Source organism: Macaca nemestrina, chromosome 3 (assembly GCF_043159975.1).
Source record: "Macaca nemestrina isolate mMacNem1 chromosome 3, mMacNem.hap1, whole genome shotgun sequence".
Taxonomy (NCBI): Eukaryota; Metazoa; Chordata; class Mammalia; order Primates; family Cercopithecidae; genus Macaca; species Macaca nemestrina.
The window spans coordinates 138451243-138464518 of NC_092127.1; the positions used below are offsets into that span (position 1 = coordinate 138451243).

General features: G+C 45.0%; 2 protein-coding genes across 3 annotated transcripts in view; one reads left to right on the forward strand and one right to left on the reverse strand.

Moving 5' to 3' along the window:
* The window catches only part of LOC105477272 (G3BP stress granule assembly factor 2), an 82618-nt gene extending 70982 nt beyond the window's left edge, over positions 1-11636 (reverse strand). Inside the window, exon 1 of the mRNA XM_011733710.3 lies at positions 11481-11636. The gene's annotated coding sequence lies outside the window, so the exon portion shown is untranslated. The remainder of the gene's footprint in view (positions 1-11480) is intronic.
* Positions 11637-11795: 159 nt separating this feature from the next.
* LOC105477273 (USO1 vesicle transport factor) overlaps positions 11796-13276 on the forward strand; it is a 92116-nt gene continuing 90635 nt past the window's right edge. The window contains exon 1 of one of the 2 annotated variants that reach the window (XM_011733716.2): positions 11796-12090. In XM_011733716.2, the coding sequence (XP_011732018.2) occupies positions 12025-12090 (66 nt within the window). In that variant the 5' untranslated portion in view covers positions 11796-12024. The remainder of the gene's footprint in view (positions 12091-13276) is intronic. The other variant, XM_011733719.2, reaches the window with a different exon arrangement.

Below are 13276 nucleotides of genomic sequence, written 5' to 3' on the forward strand. Positions count from 1 at the left end.
GGCCTGGCACAGAGGACAGAGGCTCAAATGTTTGCCGAATCAATAATTCAAGAAACCAAGCACATCTGTTTTTAGTATTCTGGTATACTGAGCTATTTTAAGTACTGAAAAAAAAATGTATTTATGTGGGTGCAATACTCTAGCTGCTGCAGATATTAGTCAGCAATTTCATTCAGTTTCTTGGATCTCTCTCACACTCAATCCTCTTCCTCTTCTTTGCCTACTGCCTCCTTCACAGAAATCCTTCTACCCTCTCTTTGTCCATTAGCTCCTGCAAACTCATGTCCCCACCAAAAGGGCTGAGTATGGATCCCATGTGAAAAGCTCTCTGAACAAAGTGGCTTATTCAGCTGGGGCAGGCAAGTGTTAGACCACAAGAAGGACCATCCTTCCCAGGTTGCCAGAAAAAAATCAAAACTGTTGCTTTGCACCAGGGAGGCCTAGCCTCTGACCAGAGCTAAGCAGCTATCCAGAGGCTGAGGCTCAAAAAGCTTCATGCAACAGAATTAAAGATGCAGGAAAGACATTGAATGCTAATCAACCTATCAGACATACCCAAGGGCTTTTCTGAAGCTGATAGCAATCACTAATATATATTAAAATGAAATGTGTTAAATACTCCTTTCACTGATTTGTTTTAAATGGGACAAATTATAAACTTTTTAAAAAACAAAGATCCTGGTATTTATTACACCATAAATACCAAAATACCAGTATAGTCATTTTTCTCTGACCCAGATACTAGAACCAGACCTAAATAGCAGCACCCTCACAGGAAGGAGACTGGCTGGTGCAATAACCTATACAGACCTTGGATTCTGAGCTATTTAGGAGTCAATAATACTCACATACTTGGGAAAGAGGGAGCACATCTAGGACTAGGGTCTAGGTCACTTTGGGTCACAGACTTTGTGCCTCTGTCCTGAAAAAGCCATGAGTGTGGGTACTGGAGGTGGGGAGAGGGCAGTGGCAAGGGCAAGTTGGAGCTTTTTTAGTTCTTTTTTTTCCCCCAGAGACACAGTCTTGCTCTGTCACTCAGGCTGGGGTGCAGTGGTACAATCTCAGCTCACTGCAACCTCCAACTCATAGGTTCAAGAGATTCTTGTGCCTCGGCCTCCCAAGTAGCTGGGATTACAAGCACATGACATGATGCCCAGTCGGCTAATTTTTTGTATTTTTAGTAGTAGAGATGGGGTTTCACCATGTTGGCCAGGCTAGTCTCAAACTCTTGAGCTCAGGTGATCTGTCCGCCTCAGCCTCCCAAAGGGCTGGAATTACAGGCATGAGCCACCACACCCGGCCCTGTTCTAGTTCTTGTTTTTGTTTTTTGTTGTTATTGTTGTTTGTTGTTGTTGTTGTTTTTGGAGACGGAGTTTTGCTCTTGTTGCCCAGGCTGGAGTGCAGTGGCGTGATCTCCACTCACCGCAACCTCTGCCTCCCGGATTCAAGCGATTCTCCTGCCTCGGCCTCCTGAGAAGCTGGGATTACAGGCATGCACCATCATGCCTGGCTAATTTTGTATTTCTAGTCGATACGGGGTTTCTCCACGTTGGTCAGGCTGGTCTCGAACTCCCGACCTCAGGTGATCCACCCGCCTCGGCCTCCCAAAGTGCTGGGATTACAGGCGTGAGCCACCACGCCCAGCCTCTTCTAGCTCTTCATACTACACACAACTAGTATGGTGTTTGTGCGATCCTGTAAGGAAGCATCAGGGAACAGAGGCCAAAGACAAGACTTCTCTCCTTCGCCTCTTTGTAGTTACAATTTTCTCATCTTCTATCCCTCTGCCCATGGACTCCTAAGCTACTAGCAGAAAATTATGTCCATACCCAACTCCCTCTCCTTTTCCCAAACCACCTGCCTATGCCAGTTCTGGACCCTCCACATAACATCTGCAGGTTACTGAGCCCATCCGGATTATCTGCCTAGTGTATTTGTCAATCACAGGCCATTGGCATCTTATAGTCAATTTCATTGAAAAACTGGAATTACGGCCGGGCATGGTGATTCATGCCTGTAATCCCAGCACTTTGGGAGGCTGAGGCGGGTGGGTCTTCAGGAGTTTGAGACCAGCCTGGGCAACATGGTGAAACCCCATCTCTACAATAAAATAAAATAAAAATTAGCTGGGTGTGGTAGTGCACACCTGTAGTCCCAGCTACGCAGGAGAATGAGATGGGAGGATCGCTTGAGCCTGGGAGAAGGGGGTTGTAGAGGGGGGACCTTGGAAGTGTGTGCTGACTTTGGAAAGTTTTGGCCAGGTCAGCTACCATCTGCTGGCCTGAAGACCCAGTCTACCTTGACAGACTGTACTCTGATCTCAAGAGACAACTCTGCCACTCCCTCCCACCACAAATACTTGCTTGGGGCATAGCCTCAGGCAAATGATAGAGATCAGCTGCAACTGCTCTAAAATCATAGGTTGCTGGGAAGTTGGCAATGACTCCATTAAAAATCATCTTAAGCTTACATGGAATCTTGGCATCAGCCAATGTGAACTTCAAAGGCTTTGGTCTAGCTATCGAATGGGACAGTAAAAACTGCAACCCTACCCTGGCTATTCAGGACATACTTGTTTAGCTGGCTTGAGGTGTTGGGGGAGACACAATGGTATTGGGAGGTAACAGTCACATTCTCCACAAGAAACAGTGCTAGGGCCTGGATCTGATAAACTTGTCCCTCGATAAACAGTTTTATAGAAAGTCCTTTGGCCAGGCGTGGTGGCTCACGCCTGTAATCCCAGCACTTTGGGAGGCCGAAGCGGGTGGGTCACAAGATAAGGAGATGAGACCATCCTGGCCAACATGGTGAAACCCTGTCTATAATGAAAATACAAAAATTAGCTGGGTGTGGTGGAACACGCCTATAATCCCAGCTACTTGGGAGGCTGAGACAGGAGAATAGCTTGAACCCGGGAGGCAGAGATTGCAGGGAGCCGAGATTGCGCCACTGCACTCCAGCCTGGAGACAGAGTGAGACTCCGTCTCGGAAAAAAAAAAAAAAAATAGAGGCCGGGCACAGTGGCTCATGCCTGTAATCCCAGCACTTTTGGAGGCCGAGGCAGGTAGATCATTGAGGTCAGGAGATTGAGTTCATCCTGGCTAACACGGTGAAACCCCGTCTCTACTAAAAAAATACAAAAAATTAGCCGGGCGTGGTGGCGGGCATCTGTAGTCCCAGCTACTTGGGAGGCTGAGGCAGGAGAATGGCGTGGACCCGGGAGGCAGAGCTTGCAGATAGCCGAGATCATGCCACTATACTCCAGTCTGGGCAACAGAGCAAGACTCAGTCTCAAAAAAAAAAAAAAAAAAAAAAAAAAAAAAAAAACCAAATATAATAAAATAAAATTAAAATGAAAAAGTTCTTTGGAAATGAAAATGGGATTTCCTAATTTCAGTGTTTCTTCTTTTTTTTTTTTTTTTAGGTGTTTCATAAGTAATTCTGCTTATTGTCTTTTCTTAAAAATGAAAACACACCTGGTTTATACTTTCTTTAAAAAAAAGGGTATAGATTTGTTTGCTGATTTAAGTACAATGCAATGTCAAATTACTTGTATTAAATAATGTAACATGATCTTTTGAATCTTTGCAGAGAGGCAGAATTTATGCTAGCATACACTAGTGATAATGCTGGAAAAATAATTTCAAAAAAATCTGGCAAGCAGTTTAAGTACGTTAGGGGATACAGTGAGCATGTATTGTTTTTCTTATCCTGATGAACATTCTCCTGGCATACTAATTCCAGATTTCCTAGGAGAAACGTGAATGTCCCTGTTCCCCAGCTCTTATGCCATATGCTTTAAGATGAGATGAAGACTTCTACTCCTTGCTTTAGAGGTGGGAATGTGACTCAAGGCCAATCAGAACATCTCAAACCTTAAACTACAGGAATTGGCTCACATTAGGCATGCGACCCAATCAGGTTCAATGAATCACAAGGAGACTTTTGCTGGGACTCTTAGGAGAGAGGTTGGGAGTCTTCTTTGATGAACTTGGGCCTAGGATACTAGGACTATAGGTCCTGGCAGCCATCTTGCCCCTCATGGAGCCAGAGAAAAAAAACCAAAAACAATAAGGAGAGCAGAGTCCAGAAATAGTAGAAACCCAGATCACAGGGAAATTGGCTTGATACCCCAGATTAAGCCTCATACGAAGTAAAAGACTTTTCAGTAACATGAGCTAGTAGGGTTGGAGTTGAAGACTTACAGGGTAGTATCTTTAAATGTTCAGTTGTTAAGCAATTGATAATACCAAAGACGATCAGGGTCTCTACTGTAATCATTATTGAGTACTTACTATGTTTCAAGTACTAAGTAATATAAATGTTACAGATATTATCTTTTTTCAATTTTTTTATTTTTTATTTTTTGAGACGGAGTCTCGCTCTGTTGCCCAGGCTGGAGTGCAGTGGCCGGATCTCAGCTCACTGCAAGCTCCGCCTCCCGGGTTCACGCCATTCTCCCGCCTCAGCCTCCCGAGTAGCTGGGACTACAGGCACCCGCCACCACGCCCGGCTAGTTTTTTGTATTTTTTTAGTAGAGACGGGGTTTCACCATGTTAGCCAGGATGGTCTCGATCTCCTGACCTCGTGATCCGCCCGTCTCAGCCTCCCAAAGTGCTGGGATTACAGGCTTGAGCCACGGCGCCCGGCAAATGTTACAGATATTATCTAATAAAATCCCAAAAACAACCACAGGAGGCTACAATTACCATTCCTTTAAAAAATAATAAAGCAGGAACTCTGAGCTCTATAGCATGTGAGACACCTCAACCATTCTAAGTCCTTACCTTAGTCTTATTTCTTTTTTTTTTTTTTTTTTTTGAGACGGAGTTTTGCTCTTGTTGCCTGGGCTGGAAAGTAATGGCACAATCTCGGCTGATTACAACCTCCACCTCCTGGGTTCAAGCGGTTCTCCTGCCTCAGCCTCCTTCATAACTGGGATTACAGGCGTGCACCACCACGCCTGGCTAATTTTGTATTTTTAGTAGAGACGGGGTTTCTCCAAGTTGGTCAGGCTGGTCTCGAACTCCCGACCTCAGGTGATCCACCAGCCTCGGCCTCCCAAAGTGCTGGGATTACAGGGGTGAGTCACCGTGCCTGGCCTGGTCTCATTTCTCATCTCCTGAGAGAGGTAGCTACCGTGCCTGGCCTGGTCTCATTTCTCATCTCCTGAGAGAGGTAGCTGTCCAACATTCTAGCCTCTGAATCTTTTTGTTCAAATGAAATAGGAATTATAAACAAATGAAACCAACCAATCAAATGGAGCCGGATGGGGGCCCAGAACCTTCTTTTTTTTGAGAAAGGGTCTCACTCTGTCACCTGGGCTGGAATGCAGTGGCACAATGTTGATTCACTGCAACTTCAAGCGATTCTCATGCCTCAGCCTCCTGCACATAGCTGGAATGATAGGCCACCACGCCCAGCTACCGGAACCTTCTTTCTTCGACTCTCCTCTCCCAAGGATTTCCTAAGGCTTTTAAAAACGTTTGAGGGCTGGGCGTAGTAGCTCACGCACTTTGGGAGGCTGAGGCAGGCGGATCACGAGGTCAGGAGATTGAGGCCATCCTAACTAACACGGTGAAAACCCATCGCTACTAAAAATACAAAAAATTAGCCAGGCATGGTGGCATGTGCCTCTACTCCCAGCTACTTGGGAGGCTGAGGCAGGAGAATCGCTTGAACCTGGAAGGTGGAGGTTGCAGTAAGCCGATATCATGCCACTGTACTCCAGCCTGGGTGACAGAGCGGGGCGCCATCTCAAAATAAATAAATAAATAAATAAATAAATAAATAAATAACAAAATAAAAATATTTTGAAGCCTGGGGCAATTGACTCACACCTGCAATCCCAGTATTTTGGGAGGTTGAGGCGGGAGAATAGCTTAAGGCCGGGAGTTTGACACCAGTCTGGACAATGTAGGAAGACTTCATCTCTACAAAAAAAAAAAAAAATAGCCAGGCATGATGGTGTGCACCTGTAGTTCTAGCTACTCAGGAGGCTGAGGCAGGAAGAGCTCTTGAGCCCAGGAATTCCAGGATACGGTGAGCCATGACTGCACCACTGCACTCCAGCCCGGGTGATACAGTGAGAGCCTGTCTCCAAAAAAAAAAAAAAAATTGAAAAACACTTCATGAGACACAATACAAAAGGACAAGGAAGCCCTCTATATATTGATATGGACCAATCTCCAAGACATATTAAATCGGAAAAAGCCTGATGTGGAACAGCATATACAATGTGCTGTATTTATGTGTGTTATTAAAAAAGTGAGGAGGCTACAGATGTATTTGTATATCAGTAAGGATTTGAAGAATTGGTAACATTGATTGCCTGGATGTCCAAGGAGTGGCAAGGAGACTTTTACTATATACCCCTTTGTACTTTTTATTTTAACTATATGAATGTATTACCTGTCTAAGAGAAAAGAAAGCCACTCTATTAGGGTAGTGCATCTGAAAGCAAGATGGGTTGACCATGGGGATACTGAGACGGTTCTTTCATGGGCTGAGATCTGATTCTAAAAATATAAGTCCTTTCTTTCACAAAGATTTATCTTTACATTTGATAAAAGGTAATTACTAAGCTAGTCATTAAAGGATGCCAAAATAGACATAAACTAAAACTAGCATGTTAATGGGATCTGAGGACCCTAATTCAGACACTACTGAGGAAATCTGAGTACTATGCAATGTTTAGCAACAATGCAGAATTTCTACTCCTAGGCATACAAGCCAATAGCAGGAAGTTCCTCAATTAGGGAATTCATCCATTAAAGAGTTACCAACTTCCTAATATGCGCTAGATGCTGTGCTAAGCACTAGGGATAAAGCAATTTATGAAAGAACTAAAATCTTTGCCCTCATGGGGGTAGTCTTCTGGTGGGTGGAAACAGACAATAAACAAGATAAATATGTAAAATATATACTGTATTTCAATAATCCTACAATGCACATTCTCCCCCCATTTTCTGAAGCCTGAAATTCAGGTTTTGGCAAGTTTTTTTTTTTCTTTCTCTAAGGTACACTTAATAGCATAGTAGATCTCATGAAATACGGGAACATAGTGTATATGGGAGAATAGTGTATCAGACTCATTAAGGGCTACAAGGAAACTAAGCAGAGCAGAGAAAAAAGGAGTATGAGGAGGTTGCAACTTAGGGTGTCAGGAAAGATCTATGTAACATTTGAGCAGACTTAAAGAAGGTGAAGAGTGATCCTTACCTTTATGTGGATGGAGAAGCAAGCATCCCAAATACAGGAAAGAACAATTGCAAAGGGCATAAAAACGGGAGAAAGTCTCACACCAAGGAAGCCAGGCGATGTGGCTGGAGTGGAGTGAGTGGGATGGAATGAAGCAAAGGAGATGAGATAAGGGAGGTAAGGGGCCAGGTTATGTATGGACTGGCAGGCCACATTTCTACTTAGTGCATAATCATTGTCTTGTGTCTAGAAAGTTAGGATAATGTATTACATAAGAGCGCAAGCTTTGGAGCCAGATTGCCAATTTATGCCCCAGCCGTGCCACTTCCTAGCTTATATGATATTGGTCAAGTTACTCTCTTGACCTGTTTCCCCATCTGCAAGATAAGGCTAATAACCTACCTACCTTATAGGATTGTTGTGAGAATTAAGCAAACTATTTTATATAAAGAACCTTGAACAAAACCTGGCAAATGAAAGCACTATGTGTCTGATACGGTTACTGATTAGTCACGGATTTTCAGTGCTGCTTCCTATAAATTGAAATCATCGATTAATTTTGCTATACATTGTTTGGTTAATTAATATAATGCCTAATTGTATCACCAATGTTTGTGGACACTGATTTTCCAGCAACCAGTCTTTTTTTTTTTTTTTTTTTTGAGACGGGCTCTGTCACCGAGGCTGGAGTGCAGTGGCGCGATCTCGGCTCACTGCAAGCTCCGCCTCCTGGGTTCACTCCATTCTCCCGCCTCAGCCTCCAGAGTAGCTGGGACCACAGGTGCCCACCACCATACCCAGCTAATTTTTTGTATTTTTTTAGTAGAGATGGGGTTTTACCGTGTTAGCCAGGGTGGTCTCGATTTCCTGACCTCGTGATCCGCCCGCCTTGGCCTCCCAAAGTGCTGGGATTACAGGCGTGGGCGTGAGCCACCATGCCTGGCCTTTTTTCTTCTTTTTTTTTTTTTTTTGAGATGGAGTTTCACTCTTGTTGCCCAGGCTGGAGTGCAATGGCGCAATCTCTGCTCACTGCAAACCTGCACCTCCTGGGTTCAAGCAATTCTCCTGCCTCAGCCTCCTCAGTAGCTGGTATTACAGGCAAGCACCACCATGCCCAACTAATTTTGTATTTTTAGTAGACACGGGGTTTCTCCATGTTGGTCAGGCTGGTCTGGAACTCCCAACCTCAGATGATCCTCCCGCCTCAGCCTCCCAAAGTGCTGGGATTACAGGTGTGAGCCACCTCGCCCAGCCTCAACTAGTCTTTTTTTTGAGACAGGGTCTCACTCCATCGTCACAGCTGGAGTGCAGTGGCACAATCATGACTCACTGCAGCCTCGATCTCCCAGGCTCAAGCGATCCTCCTACACCCTCCCAAGTAAATGGGACTACTGGCTGGGAATACAGGCGCATGCCACCATGCTCAGCTAACATTTTATTTTTTGTAGAGACGGGATTTTGCCACATTGCCCAGGCTGGTGTCGAACTCCTGAGTTTAAGTGATCCTCCCACCTTGGCCTCCCAAAGTGCTGGGATTACAGGTGTGAGTCATGTCTTTAAAAACCTATATACGATACTGAAGGGGCTTATAACCTAGCAAAATAATAAATAAATAAAAACCTATCTATGATCTATTTCAAATACAAATGATCATTTATATTTATCCTCCCAAGCAGGCATAGACAACATTCTACTCACTACCACCCCAACTAAAAAACAATCTTATGCAATTATATTTCGTTGTTTTTGCTGAGTTTTCCACTAGAAAGTAAGAAAGGATAGAAATAGTGGGCCACTGAAAAAAGCGATTTGAAAAACTGGATTTCAAACCAATGAATTTTGTTTGTTGATCTATTGTCAGGTTTGGTTTAGAAAAAGAAGAATCATTCTTACTTTTGATTATGTGTATTTTAATGATTCATGGGACTCTCATCCTGAATGCTTAGATTTATGAAAGCCAGACGTATAACAGTGCAAGTCAGGCTGTCACAATTTGTTCATGTTTTCTCTTCCTTTATTAACTCAGGTAGTTCCTGAGCATCTACCATATTAAAGGAATTATACTAGATGATTAAAGGGTGCAAACAGGAATATAACACAGTCCCTGACTTTTCTCACTCTACAAAATCAGTAGAAGTGGATTAATATGTAACTATTCCTCTGATATAAGGAGTCCATCTCATGGTTGTTCTCTAGTGACAATGCCTCGGGGATCCCACCTTCATCACCTTTGCACCCAACTGTCCATCACTCCTGTGCAGGGGATGCTGCTAGGGAAGAAAACAGGTCAAATGCAGGGAAAACTCATAGTAAGCTGTTACTACTATATTCACTAAAGTATAGTAACCTACTTTACTCACTAAAGTACAGTAACCTACTGTACTCACCAAAGTTTAAAACAAAACAGGACATTTGACAAGGCTGGTGCCTTTAAACAACTTTGCTAAAATGTCAAGGCACTCTTCAATTATTAAATAAGAGGAGTAATAGACATTTGTGGCCCACTCCATCTATGAGCCTCATTCCTGATGATGGGGTAGAGTGAGGTTCAGGGAGAAGGTGAAGTGAGGTTCAGGGAGGGGTGAAGCTTAGGGGCTTAAGTGAAGCTCTTTGCATCCATTTCTTAGTAATAAAAATGCTGAGTAATTTACTACTTTTTTTAGGCTGCAACAAAATGCTCCCGTGGAAAATGTCTACGGTAAAATGTCAAGTGTGTAGTTTTAAAGCAGAGGACAATGCTTAGTGCACAGTATTTTTGGCAGTATGACCCCACCATTCTCCAAGTTGCCCAGGCTTAAAACCCTGGCCCTAGGAAACACATTGCCTATGATGTGTTCCCTACAGTTTCACTTTACAGATTAAAAAAAGGGAACCTCCTCCTTAGTGTAATATTCATATATTCTTTCAATGATTTATTCATTTATCCATCAATATCACCTTTTATGAGACAGTGGTAAGCAACAGAGATATAAAATGAATAAAATAGTCCTGCCCTTAACAGTTTGGTTTAGCAAGCATTTATTGAATGTACGCCATATACAGTATTAATAACTGCAAAGTGCTAACATATAGATATGTACCTAGATTTTAGGGAAAGCTTTCAAGAATGATGCCAGAGTTGAGTCTTAAGGAATAGCAGGAGTTTGCTTGATGAAGAGAAGGGAGGGGAAGGGCATATCCAGGTCTGAGAAAAATGCCCAGAGTATGTGGGGGAGGCAGGAGCTGAAAAAGTAGGCAGGAACCAGATCATAACAGGCCTGTATGACAAACTAAGGAGTTTGGACTTTATTCTGGAAAGAATGGGGAACTGGAAGATTTTAAGAGGACTGACATGAACAGATGTTTTGCTGTTGTTAGTCTCACCCAAGGATGGACTGGAGATTGGACTGGAAGGAAGCCAGAGCTGAATGCAGACAAACTAGTTAGGAGGCTGTTGCTGTAATCTCAATGAGAAATGATGAGAAGAACGTAATCTATGTCACACACATCGAGGATGGAGAGCAGAGGACCTATTTAAGAAATATTCTATAAACAGAAATGATAGGACATGACTATTGATTGGACACGTGTGGGTGGAAAGCCAGAGTCTAAGATTCTTCCCAGCTTCCTGTCTAGCTTAGGCAATTATTTGGACAGTGGTACTACTGAGCACGCACGCACACAGTAGAAGCAGCATATTGACTTTTTTCTTTAAGGGAGGCAGGGGTAGATGATGAGCTCAATTTTAAATGCTGAATCTGAGACCCGTGGGGAATCCAAGGGGAGAGGTCCATGAGTCAGTTAGCTAACTAGACCTGTGCTTTTTAGCCTCAAGAAATGTACAAGACTATTCTAGAAGCGTGTGTACTGACAACCTCACTGCCAAAGGAAAAGGCATATCAATTAGAGAAAGACATTTTTTCATGTTAAAAAAAAAATTGAAAACACAGGGGTTGAGAGTTAATAACAAAACATTATGTTACTCGCCAAACTGCCACAGCAGAACAATGTATTTCTCTAGCAAGCTAAATGTAGGGTTTGGTGGGTTTCCTCCTGATGACACTTGAAAATAGAGGTGTACCTGGTGTTTAGATCTAGGAATTCCTTTCAGCAGGTTTGAAGAGAAAGAGCTGAGAAATGCGCCCTCCAGTGGCAGTGGAATGAGGGGTGTCTAGTAACCCTTTTTACCACCAAACAAAGCCCTGTAAATAAATGCAATTTACCGGGATCAGAAAGCCACAACGCTGGTACTAGTAAACCGTCAAACCAAGCGAACCCTCCCAGGGGCCAGGAACCCTTACCTGTCACGTCGGCCGAAGGAAAAATTTCACTTTCGACTCAACAAAATAAGACCTCAGATTTGATAGCTTGCAGTAAGTCCCGCTTGGCAACAATTAAACACCCTGCAAGTCGAAACGCGTAGTCTAATCAAATCCTCTCCAGCCTGCAGGGCCGGGCTTCGACCACGTGGGTGGCTGCGGCCAGCAGGATCAATCCGCGAAGGGCGGGAGGAGGCGTGCCCCTGCGGCGGGAGGCGGGGCCTGCGCAGTGGGTGGGGCTTCGGTGGAACCTAGCTACGAGGTTCCTTTCGCCTCCGCTCCCCTTTTGCCTTCAACCTTCGGGCCGCCACGTAATGCCACGTCCCCGCGCATGCGCATCTTGGCCGCTGGTGGCGGCTGTTTCCGGGCTTAGGGGGCTGGAGTGGCCGCCGAGTTGGAGGCGGTGGTGGCAGCAGTAGGAGAGTGTAGAGTGCGGGACTGGGGGCCAGGCCCTGCGGAGGGCGGGGGAAGTTGTCTTCGTTTTTTTTTCCGGAGGGGCCGGTAAACCTGGTGGCTGAACGGCAAGATGAATTTCCTCCGCGGGGTAATGGGGGGTCAGAGTGCCGGACCCCAGCACACAGAAGCCGAGACGGTGAGAGGAGCAGCGGGTCTGGGACTTGGGAAGGGGTCCGGGCAGGGACGGGGACGGAGCACTCGGAGACCCGAAGGTCACCTCCAGCGTCCCACCATGGAGGGGGATCCACATGCCACCTCCCCCTTTGCCCTCCTTCAGCTCCTGAAATCCCAGAGTTATTCACTGACGCCCCCAGCTCCCTCCCCGTTGCTGCGGCTCGGCCGGACTGACGGCAGCCGCGCCCCACAGCTCTGTAGGCCCCGAAGCTCGGGCTAGGAGAGTGGTCCGCAGGTGGTACCGTCCGGAAAGGGACGGTTCCGGGGCCGAGCTGGCCCGAACTGCCTCCCACGCCCCTCGGGGCCGTGGGCCCCTCCCTCCCTCCTTCCCTTTCGCCTGTGTCTGCACTGGCCGAGAGGAGCCTGAAGTCCTGCTCCCTCCCTTGCAGTCTGAAACTGGGGCGTTGGGGAAGATTGCGAGAAGGTTTAAAACCCAGCTGTTGGTGAGAGCATGTGGCTAAGAATAAAACGATATTCTTTGAAGCACAAGTCCACCTGCTCCTGTCCCATCAACTGGAAGAGCGGTCGTTCTGCCTGGTGTTATTTGTTCAGATCTCGCTTTTCGGGCTCACCCAAATATATATCGTTTGGCAAATGCTACCTTGGACGTAGTAGGGATCTTTCGCGCTCAAACCCCTTTGGGGACACATCCACCGCTTTCTGCCTGAACTCGTAATGACACGATTTGCAGCGTTATTTAAAAAAAAAAAAAAAAAAAGTTAGCCACTGAAAACAGTATTTAATAGTTGCTTAGATTCTAGGTTTAGAATATACTTATTTTGAAGTTTGATTAGTGTTTAATGGAACCGAGGGTGTATGCCTTTTTGAAATAAACTGAGAAGAATTTTAGATCTACATTAAAGTGACCAAGTATAACACTTTAATGGCCAACTTTGTTAATGGGATCCTGAGGGATAATATAGTAGCTTTCATTTGTCAAGCTATTGGTACTGTGCTGAGCTCTTTATATTCCACATTCTGCTTTCATCGTTAACTACCCTGCAAGATAGGTGAGAGTATTCTCACTTTAAAAGTCAAAAAATGAGGCTAAGAGAGTTCACCTCTTAGGCCGGATGTGGTGGCTCACGCCTCTAATCTTAGCACTTTGGGAGGCTGAGGCCGGCGGTCACCTGAGGTCAGGAGTTCGA